General features: G+C 51.9%; 1 protein-coding gene across 1 annotated transcript; it reads left to right on the top strand.

The window, feature by feature from the left end:
* Positions 1-212: 212 nt before the first annotated feature.
* Positions 213-18,294, top strand: NDUFV3 (NADH:ubiquinone oxidoreductase subunit V3; the record flags this gene model as incomplete). The annotated part of the gene is given in 3 exon segments (XM_073617632.1): positions 213-264; positions 14,262-15,332; positions 18,007-18,294. Coding segments are annotated over 3 exon segments (1,299 nt in total), but the record flags the coding sequence as incomplete, so codon positions are not given.
* Positions 18,295-21,628: the final 3,334 nt, after the last annotated feature.

Here is a 21,628-nt window from a genome sequence, read left to right as displayed (position 1 = left end):
CAGATCTCCCCCCTCCCCCGCTCAGATCTCCCCCTCCCCCCGCTCAGATCTCCCCCTCCCCCGCTCAGATCTCCCCTCCCCGCTCAGATCTCCCCTCCCCCGCTCAGATCTCCCCTCCCCCGCTCAGAACTCCCCCTCTCCCGCTCAGATCTCCCCTCCCCCGCTCAGAACTCCCCCGTTATATATAATAATGATCTCTCTCCATCCTACAGGTGGCTCTTCTCCCCCGAATCCTCATCACCCCAAAACGGAACGAGAGCGAAGGTATGTCTGACCCCCCCAACATTGTGTACTGACCCCCCCCCAACATTGTGTACTGACCCCCCCCAACATTGTGTACTGACCCCCCCCAACATTGTGTACTGACCCCCCCCAACATTGTGTACTGACCCCCCCCCAACATTGTGTACTGACCCCCCCCCAACATTGTGTACTGACCCCCCCCCAACATTGTGTACTGACCCCCCCCAACATTGTGTACTGACCCCCCCCCCAACATTGTGTACTGACCCCCCCCAACATTGTGTACTGACCCCCCCCAACATTGTGTACTGACCCCCCCCCAACATTGTGTACTGACCCCCCCCCCCAACATTGTGTACTGACCCCCCCATCATTGTGTACTGACCCCCCCCCAACATTGTGTACTGACCCCCCCCCCCATCATTGTGTACTGACCCCCCCCATCATTGTGTACTGACCCCCCCCATCATTGTGTACTGACCCCCCCCCAACATTGTGTACTGACCCCCCCCATCATTGTGTACTGACCCCCCCCATCATTGTGTACTGACCCCCCCCCCAACATTGTGTACTGACCCCCCCCAACATTGTGTACTGACCCCCCCCCCCAACATTGTGTACTGACCCCCCCCCAACATTGTGTACTGACCCCCCCCCAACATTGTGTACTGACCCCCCCCCAACATTGTGTACTGACCCCCCCCCAACATTGTGTACTGACCCCCCCCCAACATTGTGTACTGACCCCCCCCCAACATTGTGTACTGACCCCCCCCAACATTGTGTACTGACCCCCCCCAACATTGTGTACTGACCCCCCCCCAACATTGTGTACTGACCCCCCCCAACATTGTGTACTGACCCCCCCAACATTGTGTACTGACCCCCCCCAACATTGTGTACTGACCCCCCCCAACATTGTGTACTGACCCCCCCCCAACATTGTGTACTGACCCCCCCAACATTGTGTACTGACCCCCCCCCAACATTGTGTACTGACCCCCCCCAACATTGTGTACTGACCCCCCCCCAACATTGTGTACTGACCCCCCCAACATTGTGTACTGACCCCCCCCCCCAACATTGTGTACTGACCCCCCCAACATTGTGTACTGACCCCCCACTGACCCCCCCCAACATTGTGTACTGACCCCCCCCATCATTGTGTACTGACCCCCCCCCCCAACATTGTGTACTGACCCCCCCATCATTGTGTACTGACCCCCCCCCAACATTGTGTACTGACCCCCCCCAACATTGTGTACTGACCCCCCCATCATTGTGTACTGACCCCCCCCATCATTGTGTACTGACCCCCCCATCATTGTGTACTGACCCCCCCCCAACATTGTGTACTGACCCCCCCCCAACATTGTGTACTGACCCCCCCCAACATTGTGTACTGACCCCCCCCAACATTGTGTACTGACCCCCCCCCAACATTGTGTACGTGACCCCCCCAACATTGTGTACTGACCCCCCCAACATTGTGTACTGACCCCCCCCAACATTGTGTACTGACCCCCCCCAACATTGTGTACTGACCCCCCAACATTGTGTACTGACCCCCCCAACATTGTGTACTGACCCCCCCCCAACATTGTGTACTGACCCCCCCCATCATTGTGTACTGACCCCCCAACATTGTGTACTGACCCCCCCCCAACATTGTGTACTGACCCCCCCCAACATTGTGTACTGACCCCCCCCCAACATTGTGTACTGACCCCCCCCAACATTGTGTACTGACCCCCCCAACATGTGTACTGACCCCCCCCAACATTGTGTACTGACCCCCCCCCCCAACATTGTGTACTGACCCCCCCAACATTGTGTACTGACCCCCCCCAACATTGTGTACTGACCCCCCCCAACATTGTGTACTGACCCCCCCCAACATTGTGTACTGACCCCCCCAACATTGTGTACTGACCCCCCCCAACATTGTGTACTGACCCCCCAACATTGTGTACTGACCCCCCCAACATTGTGTACTGACCCCCCCAACATTGTGTACTGACCCCCCCCAACATTGTGTACTGACCCCCCCCAACATTGTGTACTGACCCCCCCCAACATTGTGTACTGACCCCCCCCAACATTGTGTACTGACCCCCCCCCCATCATTGTGTACTGACCCCCCCCAACATTGTGTACTGACCCCCCCCAACATTGTGTACTGACCCCCCCCAACATTGTGTACTGACCCCCCCCCAACATTGTGTACTGACCCCCCCAACATTGTGTACTGACCCCCCCCAACATTGTGTACTGACCCCCCAACATTGTGTACTGACCCCCCCAACATTGTGTACTGACCCCCCCCCAACATTGTGTACTGACCCCCCCCAACATTGTGTACTGACCCCCCCACATTGTGTACTGACCCCCCCCCCCAACATTGTGTACTGACCCCCCCCAACATTGTGTACTGACCCCCACTGACCCCCCCAACATTGTGTACTGACCCCCCCCCATCATTGTGTACTGACCCCCCCCCCAACATTGTGTACTGACCCCCCCATCATTGTGTACTGACCCCCCCCCCAACATTGTGTACTGACCCCCCCCCCAACATTGTGTACTGACCCCCCCATCATTGTGTACTGACCCCCCCCCCATCATTGTGTACTGACCCCCCCATCATTGTGTACTGACCCCCCCCCCAACATTGTGTACTGACCCCCCCCCAACATTGTGTACTGACCCCCCCCCAACATTGTGTACTGACCCCCCCCCAACATTGTGTACTGACCCCCCCCCCAACATTGTGTACTGACCCCCCCCAACATTGTGTACTGACCCCCCCAACATTGTGTACTGACCCCCCCAACATTGTGTACTGACCCCCCCCCAACATTGTGTACTGACCCCCAACATTGTGTACTGACCCCCCCCAACATTGTGTACTGACCCCCCCCAACATTGTGTACTGACCCCCCCCAACATTGTGTACTGACCCCCCCCAACATTGTGTACTGACCCCCCCCCATCATTGTGTACTGACCCCCCCCAACATTGTGTACTGACCCCCCCCCAACATTGTGTACTGACCCCCCCCCAACATTGTGTACTGACCCCCCCCCAACATTGTGTACTGACCCCCCCCCAACATTGTGTACTGACCCCCCCCAACATTGTGTACTGACCCCCCCCCAACATTGTGTACTGACCCCCCCCAACATTGTGTACTGACCCCCCCAACATTGTGTACTGACCCCCCCCAACATTGTGTACTGACCCCCCCCCCCAACATTGTGTACTGACCCCCCCAACATTGTGTACTGACCCCCCCCAACATTGTGTACTGACCCCCCCAACATTGTGTACTGACCCCCCCCAACATTGTGTACTGACCCCCCAACATTGTGTACTGACCCCCCCCAACATTGTGTACTGACCCCCCCAACATTGTGTACTGACCCCCCCCAACATTGTGTACTGACCCCCCAACATTGTGTACTGACCCCCCCCCAACATTGTGTACTGACCCCCCCCAACATTGTGTACTGACCCCCCCCAACATTGTGTACTGACCCCCCCCCAACATTGTGTACTGACCCCCCCCCATCATTGTGTACTGACCCCCCCCAACATTGTGTACTGACCCCCCCCCAACATTGTGTACTGACCCCCCCCAACATTGTGTACTGACCCCCCCCCAACATTGTGTACTGACCCCCCCAACATTGTGTACTGACCCCCCCAACATTGTGTACTGACCCCCCCCCCAACATTGTGTACTGACCCCCCCAACATTGTGTACTGACCCCCCCCCAACATTGTGTACTGACCCCCCCAACATTGTGTACTGACCCCCCCCCAACATTGTGTACTGACCCCCCAACATTGTGTACTGACCCCCCCCCAACATTGTGTACTGACCCCCCCCAACATTGTGTACTGACCCCCCCCCAACATTGTGTACTGACCCCCCCCCAACATTGTGTACTGACCCCCCCCAACATTGTGTACTGACCCCCCCCAACATTGTGTACTGACCCCCCCCAACATTGTGTACTGACCCCCCCCCCCAACATTGTGTACTGACCCCCCCCAACATTGTGTACTGACCCCCCCCAACATTGTGTACTGACCCCTGACCCCCCCCCCCAACATTGTGTACTGACCCCCCCCCCAACATTGTGTACTGACCCCCCCCAACATTGTGTACTGACCCCCCAACATTGTGTACTGACCCCCCCCCCAACATTGTGTACTGACCCCCCCCAACATTGTGTACTGACCCCCCCAACATTGTGTACTGACCCCCCCAACATTGTGTACTGACCCCCCCCAACATTGTGTACTGACCCCCCCACATTGTGTACTGACCCCCCCAACATTGTGTACTGACCCCCCCCCAACATTGTGTACTGACCCCCCCAACATTGTGTACTGACCCCCCCAACATTGTGTACTGACCCCCCCCAACATTGTGTACTGACCCCCCCAACATTGTGTACTGACCCCCCCAACATTGTGTACTGACCCCCCCAACATTGTGTACTGACCCCCCCAACATTGTGTACTGACCCCCCCCCCAACATTGTGTACTGACCCCCCCCAACATTGTGTACTGACCCCCCCCAACATTGTGTACTGACCCCCCCCCAACATTGTGTACTGACCCCCCCCAACATTGTGTACTGACCCCCCCAACATTGTGTACTGACCCCCCCCAACATTGTGTACTGACCCCCCCCAACATTGTGTACTGACCCCCCCCAACATTGTGTACTGACCCCCCCAACATTGTGTACTGACCCCCCCCAACATTGTGTACTGACCCCCCCCCAACATTGTGTACTGACCCCCCCCCCCCATCATTGTGTACTGACCCCCCCAACATTGTGTACTGACCCCCCCCCAACATTGTGTACTGACCCCCCCCAACATTGTGTACTGACCCCCCCAACATTGTGTACTGACCCCCCCAACATTGTGTACTGACCCCCCCCAACATTGTGTACTGACCCCCCAACATTGTGTACTGACCCCCCCCAACATTGTGTACTGACCCCCCCAACATTGCTGTACTGACCCCCCCCAACATTGTGTACTGACCCCCCAACATTGTGTACTGACCCCCCCCCCAACATTGTGTACTGACCCCCCCCAACATTGTGTACTGACCCCCCCCAACATTGTGTACTGACCCCCCCCAACATTGTGTACTGACCCCCCCCCAACATTGTGTACTGACCCCCCCCAACATTGTGTACTGACCCCCCCCAACATTGTGTACTGACCCCCCCAACATTGTGTACTGACCCCCCAACATTGTGTACTGACCCCCCCAACATTGTGTACTGACCCCCAACATTGTGTACTGACCCCCCAACATTGTGTACTGACCCCCCCCCCAACATTGTGTACTGACCCCCCCCAACATTGTGTACTGACCCCCCCCCAACATTGTGTACTGACCCCCCCCAACATTGTGTACTGACCCCCCCCAACATTGTGTACTGACCCCCCCCAACATTGTGTACTGACCCCCCCAACATTGTGTACTGACCCCCCCCAACATTGTGTACTGACCCCCCCCAACATTGTGTACTGACCCCCCAACATTGTGTACTGACCCCCCCAACATTGTGTACTGACCCCCCCCCAACATTGTGTACTGACCCCCCCCAACATTGTGTACTGACCCCCCCCCCAACATTGTGTACTGACCCCCCCCCCAACATTGTGTACTGACCCCCCCCCAACATTGTGTACTGACCCCCCCCCCCAACATTGTGTACTGACCCCCCCCCCCCAACATTGTTGTACTGACCCCCCCCAACATTGTGTACTGACCCCACAAACATTGTGTACTGACCCCCCCCAACATTGTGTACTGACCCCCCCCAACATTGTGTACTGACCCCCCCCCCAACATTGTGTACTGACCCCCCCCCCAACATTGTGTACTGACCCCCCCCCCAACATTGTGTACTGACCCCCCCCCAACATTGTGTACTGACCCCCCAACATTGTGTACTGACCCCCCCAACATTGTGTACTGACCCCCCCCCAACATTGTGTACTGACCCCCCCCCAACATTGTGTACTGACCCCCCCCCCAACATTGTGTACTGACCCCCCCAACATTGTGTACTGACCCCCCCAACATTGTGTACTGACCCCCCCCCCAACATTGTGTACTGACCCCCCCCCCCCAACATTGTGTACTGACCCCCCCAACATTGTGTACTGACCCCCCCAACATTGTGTACTGACCCCCCCCAACATTGTGTACTTTGTACTGACCCCCCCCAACATTGTGTACTGACCCCCCCCAACATTGTGTACTGACCCCCCCCAACATGTGTACTGACCCCCCCCCCCAACATTGTGTACTGACCCCCCCCAACATTGTGTACTGACCCCCCCAACATTGTGTACTGACCCCCCCCAACATTGTGTACTGACCCCCCCCCAACATTGTGTACTGACCCCCCCCCCCCCCAACATTGTGTACTGACCCCCCCATCATTGTGTACTAGCACCCCAACATTGTGTGGCACCCAAATAATATCTACTGACCCCCCAATATTTACTGACACTCCAATAATATATACTGACACCCCGACATTGTGTTCACACCCCCAGCTCTGTACATAGGACACCCCGACATTGTGCTCACACCCCCAGCTCTGTACATAGGACACCCCGACATTGTGCTCACACCCCCAGCTCTGTACATAGGACACCCCGACATTGTGGATTGCGCAGTAGTGGACAGCGGCAGATTCGGAGCCGGTTGGGTTATAGGTCGGTACCTTCAGGTGATTGGACACTGACAATGAGGACCCCATATAACTCCTCCCCCTCCCTTCAGATGTGGACTTCTCCTCTCGGAGTTCTTTAGTTGCAGTTCCAGAATTTCTTCATTGCTGTGTTGTGACCCCAGCGCCGTCTTCCACATTCACCATATCGGGGTCCCACGTACCCCTCCAGAGAAGTCTCCGGGTCTGGATCCTGCGTTAGACGCCCTCCTTGGTGAGGCTCGCGGTGAAGGGTTTGGAGTTGGTTTCAGGGTGTTATACAAGTCCAGGGCAAAGGTGACCCGTCCCGGAAGTGATGGGGGAATCCCCCTCTGAGGATGTAAGGGTTAACTCCCTGTGATGTACTTCTGCAGGATTGTGAATATTGCCCCAGTTGCCTCCTGCACCCCTGGGGGTCTCCCCCTAACCCCACCATTAGGAAGACTTGTGTCCCAACTGGCCTCCAGGTAACCCTCTGCCCACCACCCATCCCCCCTTCCTGGTACCGGCAGAGAGAAGCACATGGGATTAATCTCCATTGTTTCAGCAACGCTATAGATGGCCTTGGGTGGTCCTACCAATCTCTCTCTCTCTGGCCCTAAACAGATTGGACTTGTCGCATTTCACATGGGGCAGTACGGTGGCCATTTGGGGACCCTGCCATTGGATAACATGTATCCCAGCAGGCTGCTATGATGGGGGGGGGGGGGGCTGCACAGGGACCTTCCCTTAACACCCTCCACATCCCCAGAGGTGACAATGAACACCCCATACAGGGGTCCCCGCACTTCTCAGGGACCGGTAAGAAGGAGTCTGTGCATTTCAACGCAATCCTGTTGTGGACAGAAATATTGAGTCATCCAGTACATCTACACAATACTTCAGAGCATCCGGCAGGAGGTTCGGGGGCTGATGGAGCTCTGGTTCTGTAGAGGTGGATCCTGGCTCTCAGGATGTGTGGCCCCTCCAACCCCATCACCAGATGAGTTGGAGGGGCCACAGTGACACCCCCTGGAGAGTCAGCCACAGATAAGCTCACCTGTTCCCCTTCCGACTCTTCTTTCCTCAGTCTCTCCGTCTGTCCCACATTCCTCTTCAGTGAGGAGGATTTTCTATGTCTGCCTTATGGGACAGATTTCACATCTTCTCCGGTCTGTCCGCCGTCAGGGTGGTAAACTGCACAACCCCCACCCCCCCTCCAAGAGTCACTTTCTGATGTACCTCTGGAAGGAATTTCTTTCATGAGGGAAGGTAGTGGAGCAGACGAGGTAGAAGAAGAGGGAGGATTGAAGGCTGTCTCTCAGGCGTAGCTCCTCCCCCTCTGCGATTTGCGTCCAAACTCAGAGACACTATTTCATTGTTGATTGATGAGGTGCAGAGTTCCTTGGCACTGGACCCACTGAAGACTTCCTGACTGAAGAGAAACCTTTCCTGCCTGGAGAAAGTTCTGTATGGAGATTGGCGACATCCTGAAAAAGTATATGAGCCGCCCAAGCATTCTGAAGAGGACTCCTTTCTGGGTGTTCCCAGAGGGTGATCTGACTACTGCCTTCCTCAACATGGCCGATGGTCCTGGTGAAGGATCTCCCGGGTTTTATAGACCCAATGGATAGAAGACTTGAGGTTCTCTTGAATCCTCCTTTGCCTTGCATGGTCTGATTCTGCAACCTTCTATGGTGGTATTTTATCCTCTGGAAATCTGGATAAGACACATCCTGAGAGCCAGGATCCACCTCTACGGAACCAGAGCTCCATCAGCGCCTGAACCTCCTGCCGGCTGCTCTGAAGTATTGTGTAGATGTACTGGATGACTCAATATTTCAGCTGTTTATATACTGGTTGGGTAAAACGTAGTGAAATGACGTCTGGGGAGGATTTCCTTCTCGGGAGGACAGCTCTTCGGCAAGGAACTTGACTCCTTAGTCAGAAAAGTAATGGGAGGGTGTGGACACCCGTGGCCAAGCAAATGCAAGTTTAAGGTTTCTGCTACTAAGTCCCCGACCTCAGAGGGAGGGGTCCCTCCCCCACAGGCCTCGATTTCCAATCCCACGCAAGAAAGCAATTCCCAATCAAGTCTTGGACTCCCAGCTTGGCTAGACCTGGTTCCAAGCATTAGAACAAGGCTTCCCTCACTTGTGGAGGAATGTCTTGTGGCCATCAGAGTTCAGAACACTCAAGACTTTTGGGTTTTGTCTGCCGTTATCCAGAACAACAAACTGGAATTTCAGTCTCTTATTCATAACTTCAATCTGGGATCTTCTCCGCAGTGAGCACAGGCCCTTCAGATTTCCCTCCACCAGCTTCTGTACTTGGGGGTAACTTTACCAATGCCAGAGGGAGGTTTTAAGGGTTTTACTCCCGTTTTTTTTTTTTTTTTTTTTGTGGTTCCAAAACTAAACAAATACTGGCATCTCCTTCCTAGACCTCAAAGTCCTTAACAAATACTTGAAAATACAAAAATTCTGCTTAGAATCCACCAGGTCAATCGTTGTCTCTCTTTAACAAGATTTCTTAAATTTGCCTTGCAAATGTTTCAGAACATTTCCCAGACTTGTATATACAGTTATGTATTCTTTTACCTGATGCAAACGCCAGACATCAAAGCATGCCCCCATCTATCCACCACATCAACAACGGGGAGCAACAATTTCAGTCTTTGGTGCTCATTTTTTGTCTGTCCATTGCTCCTCAAAGCTTTCTAAAGTTGTTGGCGTAGCTCCTTGCCTTCTCAAGGTATTCACGTCGTGGCATGTCTGGACGATCGTCTGTTGAGTTAACTTGTGAATATAATGTGGTTCTTCTGTTGAAAACCCGCTCTGCCCATGTTCTGTCACAATGACATTCAGTGGATAGCTCACTAGTTACAAGCCATCTGCCCTCACTCTGACTCCTCGCTTGGACTACCTAGGCCTTGTCCTTGGACCCTTTCTCAAATCTTTCTCCCACCTGCAAATATTTAGTCACTGAGTTTGCAGGTACGGACTGGCAGGTACTGTCCCGTTGTCCACCCTCTGTGAGGTTTTGCATGAGGGTCTGATGTGGTTCTTCTAGGTGGTTCTGCGTGCCCAAACTCAATCTAAACCTTTTGTAGCACAGAATTCTGGTTGTGTGGGACAAGTCAACTTCCTCTTCAGATCTCCCCATGCGTCTGTCAGTGGAGGCCAGACACACTCTAGCATGGTAGATACACAGCCCGGTGCTGGAGGTGGGAAAGTCCTTTCTCCCTCTATATTGGATGTTGGTCACGATAGATGCCAGCCTATCAGGCTAGGGAAGTGAGCTCAGGGGACGATGACAGTACAAGGAACATGGTCACTACAGGAATCCTGGTACTTCAAGCTATTTACCTCATCCCTCAGAAATGGACAAGCTGTCTTCGGGGACTACCAACGCGGATTCAGTCAGACAATGGTTCGGAGGGAGGGCGGTCCTTTCATCTGGAACAGCTTTGAGATTTTGATGCAAGGAGATCCATGCTTGGCATCCTCCAACAAGGTGGTGAGGTTCGTGTCTCGGTCCTCGGATCCAAAGGCCTTTGTGGTGGATACACTGGTGACCCGGCGGGATCAGTTCTCCCTGACATACCTTCCTTCCTCAAAAGCTCCTCCCCATTTGTTCTGTCAAAATGAGTCTGAAGAAATTCCAGTTACTCTCGTGGCCCCGAAATGGTCCAACAAGAACTTGGTGCCCAGATATACTCTGGCTTCTGGCAATCCCCCCCATGTCCATTACTAGACCCTCCGGATCTTTTGTCCAGTCCTGTGTTCCATCCAGCTGCTCGGTCCTTGGGTTGGATGGCCTGGCTGTTGAAGCCCAATTTCTAATAGATAGCGGTCTGGCTGATTCGGTCATTCCTAAGCTGTTAAGTGCCAGAAGCTCCTCTTCTTAAAGTCCTTCTTCGGACCTGGAAGGCTTATTCTACATGGTGTGGACAGTGGAAGGCAGCAACAGAAGGCAGTACTGATGAAAATAAAGGAGGATTTGCCTCCTAACAATATTCCAGATAGAAAGAAAGAGAAAGTATTGCCTGCATTGGCAGAAAAGGTGAGGAGAGCTGCCTTAGGATCCGCTAGTCAATAGATATCTGATCCATGGATCCCACCTCTTAGATTTCACATTAGTGTTATGGAGGGTACAGAGGAGCCTATCATTAACCGGGATCTAATGAAGCTTGCATTTGAGAAGTGGTACCACAAGCTGCTTCTTCTGGCTGCTGTCTGATTTGTGTTCTGGACCCCTTTTTATTTGTTTTTGAGGGGTATGTTGGCTGTTCCCCCCCCCCCCCCCCCCCCCCCCATTACCCTCCCCTTATTGATATTGCTTGGTGATGTCCCAGTCATCTCTGAATCTGCCCAGGTCCTCTATGATATGAACTAGGCAATGGGATTGGTTGACTTACCTGTAAAACCCATTTATTGGAGTACATAACACGGGTCACCCTACCTTCTGTGGTCTCCATGGCTTGCTACAGAACTGAGGATTGCTGGGAGTGGGAGGAGTTATATGGGGTCCTCACAGCCTCCAATCACCTGAAGGTACCATTCATCTCTGAATCTGCTCGTGTCCTGTACTCTACTCCAAGGTTTTACAGAGACGGAAAAAAGTATTTGCTCCCCTGCTGATTATGTATGTTTGCCCACTGACAAAGAAACGATCGTCTATAATTTTATTGGTCGGTTTATTATAACAGTGAGAGAATAACATCAAAAATATCCAGAAAAACGCATTTCAAAAAAGTTATAAATTGATTTTCATTTTAATGAGTGAAATAAGTATTTGATCCCCTTCACAAAACATGACTTAGTTGGTGGAGAAACCCTTGTTGGTGATCACAGAGGTCAGACGTTTCTTGGAGTTGGCCTCCAGATTTGCTCACATCTCAGGAGGCATTTTGTCCTCTTTGCAGATCCTCTCCAAGTCATTAAGGTTTCCAGGATGACGTTTGGTAACTCGAACCTTCAGCTCCCTCCACATATTTTCTATGGGATTAAGGTCTGGAGACTGGCTAGGCCACTCCAGGATCTTCATGTGCTTCTTCTTGAACCACTCCTTTGTTGCTTTGGCCACATGTTTTGGGTCATTGTCATGCTGGAAGACCCATCCATGACCCATCTTCAATGCCCTGGCTGAGGGAAGGAGGTTCTCACCCAAGATTTGATGGTACATGGCCCCGTCCCTTTGATGCGGTGAAGTTGTCCTGTCCTCTTAGCAGAAAAACAACCCCAAAGCATAATGTTTCCACCTCCATGTATGACGGTGGGGGATGGTGTTCTTGGGGTTATAGGACCTCCATGTATGATGGTGGGGGATGGTGGTCTTGGGGTCATAGGACCTCCATGTATGACAGTGGGGGATGGTGTTCTTGGGATTATAGGACCTCCATGTATGACGGTGGGGGATGGTGTTCTTGGGGTCATAGGACCTCCATGTATGACGGTGGGGGATGGTGTTCTTGGGGTCATAGGACCTCCATGTATGACGGTGGGGGATGGTGTTCTTGGGGTCATAGGACCTCCATGTATGACGGTGGGGGATGGTGTTCTTGGGGTCATAGGACCTCCATGTATGACGGTGGGGGATGGTGTTCTTGGGGTCATAGGACCTCCATGTATGACGGTGGGGGATGGTGTTCTTGGGGTCATAGGACCTCCATGTATGACGGTGGGGGATGGTGTTCTTGGGGTCATAGGACCTCCATGTATGACGGTGGGGGATGGTGTTCTTGGGGTCATAGGACCTGCATGTATGACGGTGGGGGATGGTGTTCTTGGGGTCATAGGACCTCCATGTATGACTGTGGGGGATGGTGTTCTTGGGGTCATAGGACCTCCGTGTATGACGGTGGGGGATGGTGTTCTTGGGGTCATAGGTCCTCCGTGTATGACGGTGGGGGATGGTGTTCTTGGGGTCATTGGACCTCCATGTATGACGGTGGGGGATGGTGTTCTTGGGGTCATTGGACCTCCATGTATGACGGTGGGGGATGGTGTTCTTGGGGTCATAGGACCTCCATGTATGACGGTGGGGGATGGTGTTCTTGGGGTCATAGGCAGCATTCCTCCTCCTCCTCCAAACACAGCGAGTTGAGTTGATGCCAAAGATCTCGATTTTGGTCTCGTCTGACCACAACACTTTCCCCCAGTTCTCCTCTGAATCATTCGATGTTCATTAGTAATCTTCAGACGGACCTGTACATGTGATTTCCTGGTCAGGGGGACCTTGCGGGGGCTGCAGGATTTCAGTCCTTCACGGTGTAGTGTGTTACCGATTGTTTTCTTGGTGACTATGGTCCCAGCTGAGATCATTGACAAGATTCTCCCGTGTAGTTCTGGGCTGATTCCTCACCGTTCTCATGATCACGAGGTGAGATCTTGTATGGAGCCCCAGACCGAGGGAGATCGATCGTTATTTTGTGTTTCTTCCATTTGTGAATAATCCCACCAACTGTTGTCACCTTCTCTCCAAGCTGCTTGGTGATGGTCTTGTAGCCCATTCCAGCCTTGTGTAGATCTACAATCTTGTCCCCGACATCCTTGGACAGCTCTTTGGTCTTGGCCATGGTGGAGAGATTGGAATCTGATCGATTGATTCTGTGGACAGGTGTCTTTTATACAGGTAACAAGCTGAGATTAGGAGCACTCCATTTAAGAGAGAAAGAGAGAAGAGAAGAGAGAGAAGAGTGCTCCTAATCTCAGCTCATTACCTGTATAGAAGACACCTGGGAGACAATTCTTGCTGATTGATCGGGGATCAAATACTTATTTCACTCATTAAAATGCAAATCAATTTATAACTTTTATGAAATGTGTTTTTCTGGATATTTTTGTTGTTATTCTCTCACTGTTATAATGAACCGACCAATACAATTATAGACGATCGTTTCTTTGTCAGTGGGGCAAATTTACAAAATCAGCAGCCGATCAAATTATTATTTTTTTTTTCCCCTCGCTGTAGAGGTAAGTCAGAACTTCCATTATTCACATCCCATTAGATGTATACTGAACCATATAGAAGGCATTAATGGGTTAACTGACCAGGTAAGGGGCCCTTTTACCCCCAGATTATATCCATTCTTCATAAATAGCGCTGTGCAAAGACATACAGAACCTAGACCATCAGGAAACCTAGAAATACTTGTAGCCTGGCCTGAGGAGCTTACACTTTAATGTGCTAGGCACAGAGTCAGCAGCTGTAGTGCAGTGAGCAGTAATGGAGTCCACCCTGCCGGGTCTGCTGTGACGTGTTTTCTGTTTGTCCTAGGTAAGGGGGCTGAGCGCTCAGGAGGCAGTAAGACGCTGGTCTCCTTTCCAGTGAAACAGCCTCATGTCTGGCCATCGGCGACAGGTGAGAACCCAGCCCACCCATCCACTATTCTCCATCACCTGGAGGTAGCAAGGGAAAGTTCTGTGGATCCGGGGCAGAAAACGGCAAGATCTGAACCTCGCCAAGAGGAAGATGATTCCTCTTCTTCCTCCTCCTCCGACTCCTCCTCCTCCGACTCAGACAGTGACCTGGAGGAGGACAAAAAGAGAAAGGAAGCTGCTGAGGAGAAGAAGAAAGATCAATCCGACCCCAAATGGGGCTCCAATGACCAAAAGACACAAACGGGACAACCCGGAACGCGAGAACAGGAAATCCTGGGAGGAGAGACAGCTGGAGAAGACCTGACCCATGTCCCCCAAGCTGTGGGGATACTGAAACAGAAACCCAAGCTACAGAATATACCCCATGCGGGGGAGAAGACAACCACTGGTGACCAGGATCTCACCGGAGAACAATCAAATGTTGCCCCGGGTGTGGACACAAAATCTGGGAAGAAGACACTCAGTGGTGGACAGGATCTCGCTGAAGAATTATTGATAGATGTTGCCCCGGCTGTAGATACAAAGGTGCAAAATATACCCCAGTCTATGGAGAAGACACCCAGTGGTGGCCAGGATCTCGCTGGAGAAGACTTGGTGGATGTTGCCTCAGCTGTAGACACAAAGTCCAAGGAGAAGACACCCAATGGTGGCCAGGATCTCGTTGGAGAAGACTTGGTGGATGTTGCCCCAGCTGTAGACACAAAGTCCAAGGAGAAGACACCCAGTGGTGGCCAGGATCTTGCTGGAGAAGACTTGGTGGATGTTGTCCCAACATTGGGCACGGAGAAACCAGCACATGGTGAGGCTTGGGCTCCAGAGCAGGCTGTAGAGGGAAGACTTGCCAGCAGCCAGGGTCAGGATGTTGGAGAAATGCAATCCTCTGGTGGGAACAACAAAGATCTTTCTGAAGAACCTTCAGTCTCCTCTCCGGATCGCTTGGCTGAATCTGATGACCTGTCACCTTCACGTGAGCTGAGCTCTGTACAGAGATACATTGTTCCCTCTGCTTCCTTCCTGCTCTCTCCTTTCCCATTCCGGACACATCAACTGACCTCAGATGGTGCAGGAAGTCGCCTCCCCTCTTCCTGTATCCTCAACCGTCTTCTGCATAATTATTGGGCTCTGTGTGCGGCTGATGTGTCCACGCTCGTTATTCTCTGGTTCCCCCGGCAGCCTTCATACTATGTACTAAAACCTCTCTCCGTACTGGTCATCACCTTCTGTACTTTTCTGTCACTTAATGTTCCCTCTACGCTTGTCTCTCCTCCTGTAATCTCTCATACATGGCGCTCTCATTATGTGTTCTGTCACATTCTGCCCTCTCATGTCTAGCTGTATTCTCTCTCTCCGGTATACATTGTACATAGTAGTGTTCACTCTTCCCCCATGTTTTTGGCCGCACGTTGTTTCTTGTTTGCAGTAGATTGGGTTTGTCATAAAACACTATTGGATCGCAGGAGTAAGGTAAGTAATAAGAAGAGATCAATGGTAACAGGAGCAGAATGTGGATTTCCAACTATAAAATGTAAGGAGTGCCTAGAAGGTCTAAATCCTAACCAGAATTTAGCCTGTTACTTGGCACCTGTGAATGACCAACACATAGAAGAAGCACAGTCCGAGTCTGACGTCCTCACCGAGGAGACTCACAGTCCGAGTCTTGACGTTCTCATATAGCAGAAGCGCAGCCCAAGTCTTGACGTCCTCCGGTAGGAGAGTCACAGGCCAAGTCTTGAAGTCCTCACATTTGAGATTTATAATCTGGGTCTTGACGTCTTCACCATAGAAGAAGCACAGTCCAGGTCTTGAGGTCCTCCCATATGAGACTTACAGTCCAAGTCTGATGTCCTCAGCATAGGAGAAGGCCTGAGCCTTGACCTTCTCACGTAGGAGACTCACAGTCCGTGTCTTGACATCCTCGCCGTAGGAGAAGCACAACCCGAGTCTTGACGTCCTCGCCGTAGGAGAAGCACAACCCGAGTCTTGACGTCCTCGCCGTAGGAGAAGCACAACCCGAATCCAATAGTAGATATTGTCCTGGAGGGCGATAGTAGATCAGCTCTCCATAATTTTTGTTCAGGCACACCAGAAGCATCATAAATCTCAGTAGATGTGTTTTCAATGTCATCTTTTTTGGTTACCAGTTTTCGGTGCCCATTGGATCATTTGGTAAAAAAAAATGTCAGCTAAACCCACAATGATGTTCCTCCTGTGAAGGGGTCGGCAGCCTGTCATCCACTCCCATTGCTGAGGGGGCTCAGGCATTGGAAGATCTCTGGAAAATGTCCTCATAGATCAGTGGTTCTCAGCTCCTGTCCTCAGGGCCCACTAACAGGCCAGATTTTAAGTATTACCTTGGGGAGATGCAGACTAGAATCCTGCAATCACTGAGCAGCAAATGATATCACCTGTGATGTATTTCAGTTATCTTGCAAACCTGGCCTGTTGGTGGGTCCTGAGGACCGGAGTTGAGAACCACTGTCATAGATGAAGTACGAGAAGCTGTGATGTCATCCGTTTGAATTCCAGTGGAGGGTGAGAAGGCTGCAGGAAGGACCACTCTTGGCATTTCTTTTACCTGGAAGATAAATATTGGGAACAGTCATGAAGACAGAAATATATATCTACTGCACCCCCATAATCTGTGCGGAATGCTGACCACCCGTGATAAAAGGACCATATCTGGCTGTCACCAGGAACTGCAGATGATAGCTGTGAGATGGAAGTCCTGGTATCGCTCCTCTGGTGTCATCTGCTAGAGATTCTGCCTTTTCGATTCAAAGAAAGTCCATGTTCATCTCGCCCATAATACGGAACATCTCAGGCTGTACACCCACAGAGAACCTCCCCAAGGGTCCTATATGCAGTGACAACGTGGGGGGGGTCCTACATTCAGAGACAATATGGGGGTCCCATATGCAGAGACAACGTGGGGGGGTCCCATATGCAGAGACAACGTGGGGGGAGGGGTCCTACATGCAGAGACAACATGGGGGGAGGGGTCCTACATGCAGAGACAACATGGGGGGAGGGGTCCTACTTGCAGAGACGACATGGGGGGGAGGGTTCCTACATGAAGAGACAAAAGTGCAATCCTATTCCAAATGTGTTCCCATATAGACAACCCAACAGTCCTATAGTTAGCAGTCCAGTCATAATATACACAAAGTCCTACATGCAAAGACAACATGGGGGTGGGGTCTTACATGCAGAGACAATGTGGGGGCGGGGTCCTACATGCAGGGACAACATTGAGGGGGGGGTCTTACATGCACTGACAACATGGGGGGACCTGTATGCAGAGACAACATGGGGGCGGGGTCCTACATGCAGATCAGATCTGTCCTCTTCAAGTGTATAGACATCAGGCGGCAGTGACTACGTATGATCGCTCTTCAGGAGACACGTTATGTGAACACAACTCGTATTGGGATTGGTGTCAGTGCAGATCCTGGGGGAGGGGCGGGAATGCATCTCCTATCACACCTCCCGTGTTTAGTTTGATATTTTGTATTTCTAAGAAATTCTTCTGATCCCCCCCCCTCTCCTCCTGTCTTTAGTTCTGCAATGTGGAGGTCTTTCCCTTTTACATTTTGCTGCCATTTATGATTTCCAGAATCCTAACATGTTCTCTTCTCTTCTAGTGACTCCGCCTCCTCCTTCAGCGGCTCCACCCCCAGAAGAGCCCTTCGATAATTCCAAATATCAGAACCAACAGCACTTCTCCTACACCCCGTTTACCTTCGTGGATTATGACGTAGACCTCTCCAAGTACCGCCTCCCTCAGCCTTCATCAGGGAGACCCTCCCCCTACCAATGAGTAGGTCTTCGTCAGGGAGACACTGAGACCGCCTTCATCAGGGAGACCTCCTGACACTGAGACCCCCAGTGATGGAATTGTATAATAAATAATAAATCCTCTGTATATTCTCTATGATGTCTCATTATTGGGATCGGGATTTGTAATGTTTTTCTTATTTGTATTATGAGGGGATTGGATTTCATCTATAAACTTTCTCCAGAGCTCACTCCACCTGGAACACTTCTTTTTTTTTTTTAACTCAACTACAGCCACTGCTTTGAAGGGGTGTTTTTTCGTGACAGACAGGAACAGGTGAGGGGACCTTAGGCACAGACATGAACTGGTATTGGGGGGTTCTTAGGCATAGATATGAACAGGTATGGGGTCCTCGGGCACTGGCATCAACACATATGGGGTCCTCTGGCACTGGCATGAACTAGTGAGGTGTCCTCTGGCACTGGCATGAACTAGTGAGGTGTCCTCTGGCACTGGAATGAACAGGCGAGGGGTCCTTGGGCCCTTGCATGAACTGCTGAGGGGTCCTCTGGCACAAACAGGGCTCCTCGGGCACTGGCATGCACTGCTGAGGGGTCCTCTGGCATGAACTGCTAAGGGGTCCTCTGGCACTGGCATGCACTGCTGAGGGGTCCACTGGCATGAACTGGTAAGGGGTCCTTGGGCACCGGCATGAACTGGTAAGGGGTCCTCGGCACTGGAATGAACTGGTAAGGGGTCCTCTGGCACTGGAATGAACAGGTGAGGGGTCCTCGGGCACTGGCATGAACTTGTAAGGGGTCCTCAGGCACTGGAATGAACTTATAAGGGGTCCTCAGGCACTGGCATGAACAGGCGAGGGGTCCAGTGGCATGAACTGGTAAGGGGTCCTCAGGCACTGGCATGAACTGGTAAGGGGTCCTCGGACACTGGCATGAACTGGTAAGGGGTCCTCGGACACTGGCATGAACTGGTAAGGGGTCCTCAGGCACTGGCATGAACTGGTAAGGGGTCCTCGGGCACTGGCATGAACTGGTAAGGGGTCCTCTGGCACTGGCATGAACTGGTAAGGGGTCTTCGGGCACTGGCATGAACTGGTAAGGGGTCCTCAGGCACTGGCATGAACTGGTAAGGGGTCCTCGGGCACTGGCATGAACTGGTAAGGGGTCCTCGGGCACTGGCATGAACTGGTAAGGGGTCCTCTGGCATGAACTGGTAAGGGGTCCTCAGGCACTGGCATGAACTAATAAGGGGTCCTCGGGCACTGGCATGAACTGGTAAGGGGTCCTCGGGCACTGGCATGAACTGGTAAGGGGTCCTCGGGCACTGGCATGAACTGGTAAGGAGTCCTCGGGCACTGGCATGAACTGGTAAGGGGTCCTCGGGCACTGGCATGAACTGGTAAGGGGTCCTCGGGCACTGGCATGAACTGGTAAGGGGTCCTCTGGCATGAACTGGTAAGGGGTCCTCTGGCATGAACTGGTAAGGGGTCCTCAGGCACTGGCATGAACTAGTAAGGGGTCCTCGGGCACTGGCATGAACTGGTAAGGAGTCCTCGGGCACTGGCATGAACTGGTAAGGGGTCCTTGGGCACTGGCATGAACTGGTAAGGGGTCCTTGGGCACTGGCATGAACTGGTAAGGGGTCCTCGGGCACTGGCATGAACTGGTAAGGGGTCCTCGGGCACTGGCATGAACTGGTAAGGGGTCCTCGGGCACTGGCATGAACTGGTAAGGGGTCCTCGGGCACTGGCATGAACTGGTAAGGGGTCCTCGGGCACTGGCATGAACTGGTAAGGGGTCCTCGGGCACTGACATGAACTGGTAAGGGGTCCTCAGGCACTGGCATGAACTGGTAAGGGGTCCTCGGGCACTGACATGAACTGGTAAGGGGTCCTCAGGCACTGGCATGAACTGGTAAGGGGTCCTCGGGCACTGGCATGAACTGGTAAGGGGTCCTCGGGCACTGGCATGAACTGGTAAGGGGTCCTCGGGCACTGGCATGAACTGGTAAGGGGTCCTTGGGCACTGGAATGAACTGCTGCAAGCTTCCTCAATGCTGAATAGCAAGAAAGGGAACATTGTAAATTGAAAACAGAGCCCAGGAAGAATTCACTGTCACCCCATCGGGGGAGGAAATATTTACCCCTCAGCAGCGGAGAAATCAATAAAATAAAACACACAATACTCAGCGCTGGACTTCCCCCCCGAAATACCAATACTGTGTATTGATCACATCATTTCCATCCATAAAAAGGCGATCAGAGTAGAAAAATACTAATATTGGAAGATGATTGGTGATAAATGTTCCCATATAGACAATCCAACAGTCCCATCATCATATATAGAATACGAACACCCTAATCAATCGATGTGTATCCCCAGTCATGTGATCATCTCCTCTTCCCACAATTCACCACTGTGCAGCACCAACACTTCTCACCATGAATAGATCACCTTATGTTATTAATGGGACCAATAAACAGGTTGTAGTAATCATAAATGGCCACAAGATGTCCCCCCAAAAGGTTTTTATTTATTTATTTTTGTAAGGGGGGGTACTTGGGCGACATCTTGTGGCCATTTATGATTACTACAACTTGGTTTATTGGTCCCATTAATAACATAGGGTGACCTATTCATGGTGAGAAGTGTTGGTCCTGCAAAGTGGTGAATTGTGGGAAGAGGAGATGATCACATGACTGGCGATACACATCGATTGATTAGGGTGTTCGTATTGTATATATGACGATGGGACTGTTGGATTGTCGGTACGGGAACACATGTAGAATATGATTGCACTCTGGGATATTTATTACTAATCATCTTCCAATAACATTATTTTTCTACTCTAAAAACCTCTTTATTGATGAAAATAATAATATTTTGGGGTGGAAGTCCAGTGTTGGGATATTGTGTGTTTTATGGGAATTGGAGCATGCGGCGCACACAACACTCCGTCCAGCAGATGGCGCCAGTTCTTGGTCCCCCCAGAGTTAACTCTTTCTGGGGTAAACCAATGGGTATGGGGACTTTAAAGGTGCTTGTCAATGCAGATGTGAGGTATCTCCCGGTGCTCAGTCCCTTCGGCCTATCCACAAAGAGAGTGTAGCGCTCACACCCCCCCTGCAGGGGACGCTGAGAATGAGCCGGGTCTCTCTTCAGAGGCTGTCTGCCACACACAGTTCCATGCACACCAACAACACCAGCTCAGTTTCGGGGACATCTTTTTGTGGTTTTTATTTACAGAAAATAGGAGAGGGATGAGGGTTCGGGATACTCCAAAGGATATCAGAAATCAACAGGAGGACAAACTTCTTAGCACCAATCCTATAGCAGTGGGCACCCATGAAGGTCCCAGACCTACCTTACTCACAATGTCCCAGGAGCTATCCTCCACCCAGCTTCTACATGACACTCTTCAGTGAGGGAGGCAAAAGATCCTTCTCCAGACCAAAACTCCCAAAGCAA

The sequence above is a fragment of the Aquarana catesbeiana genome, linkage group LG02, assembly GCF_042186555.1.
Source record: "Aquarana catesbeiana isolate 2022-GZ linkage group LG02, ASM4218655v1, whole genome shotgun sequence".
Lineage (NCBI taxonomy): Eukaryota > Metazoa > Chordata > Amphibia > Anura > Ranidae > Aquarana > Aquarana catesbeiana.
Note: the sequence above shows the minus strand (reverse complement) of the source record. Positions and strands in the feature narration are given on the sequence as shown.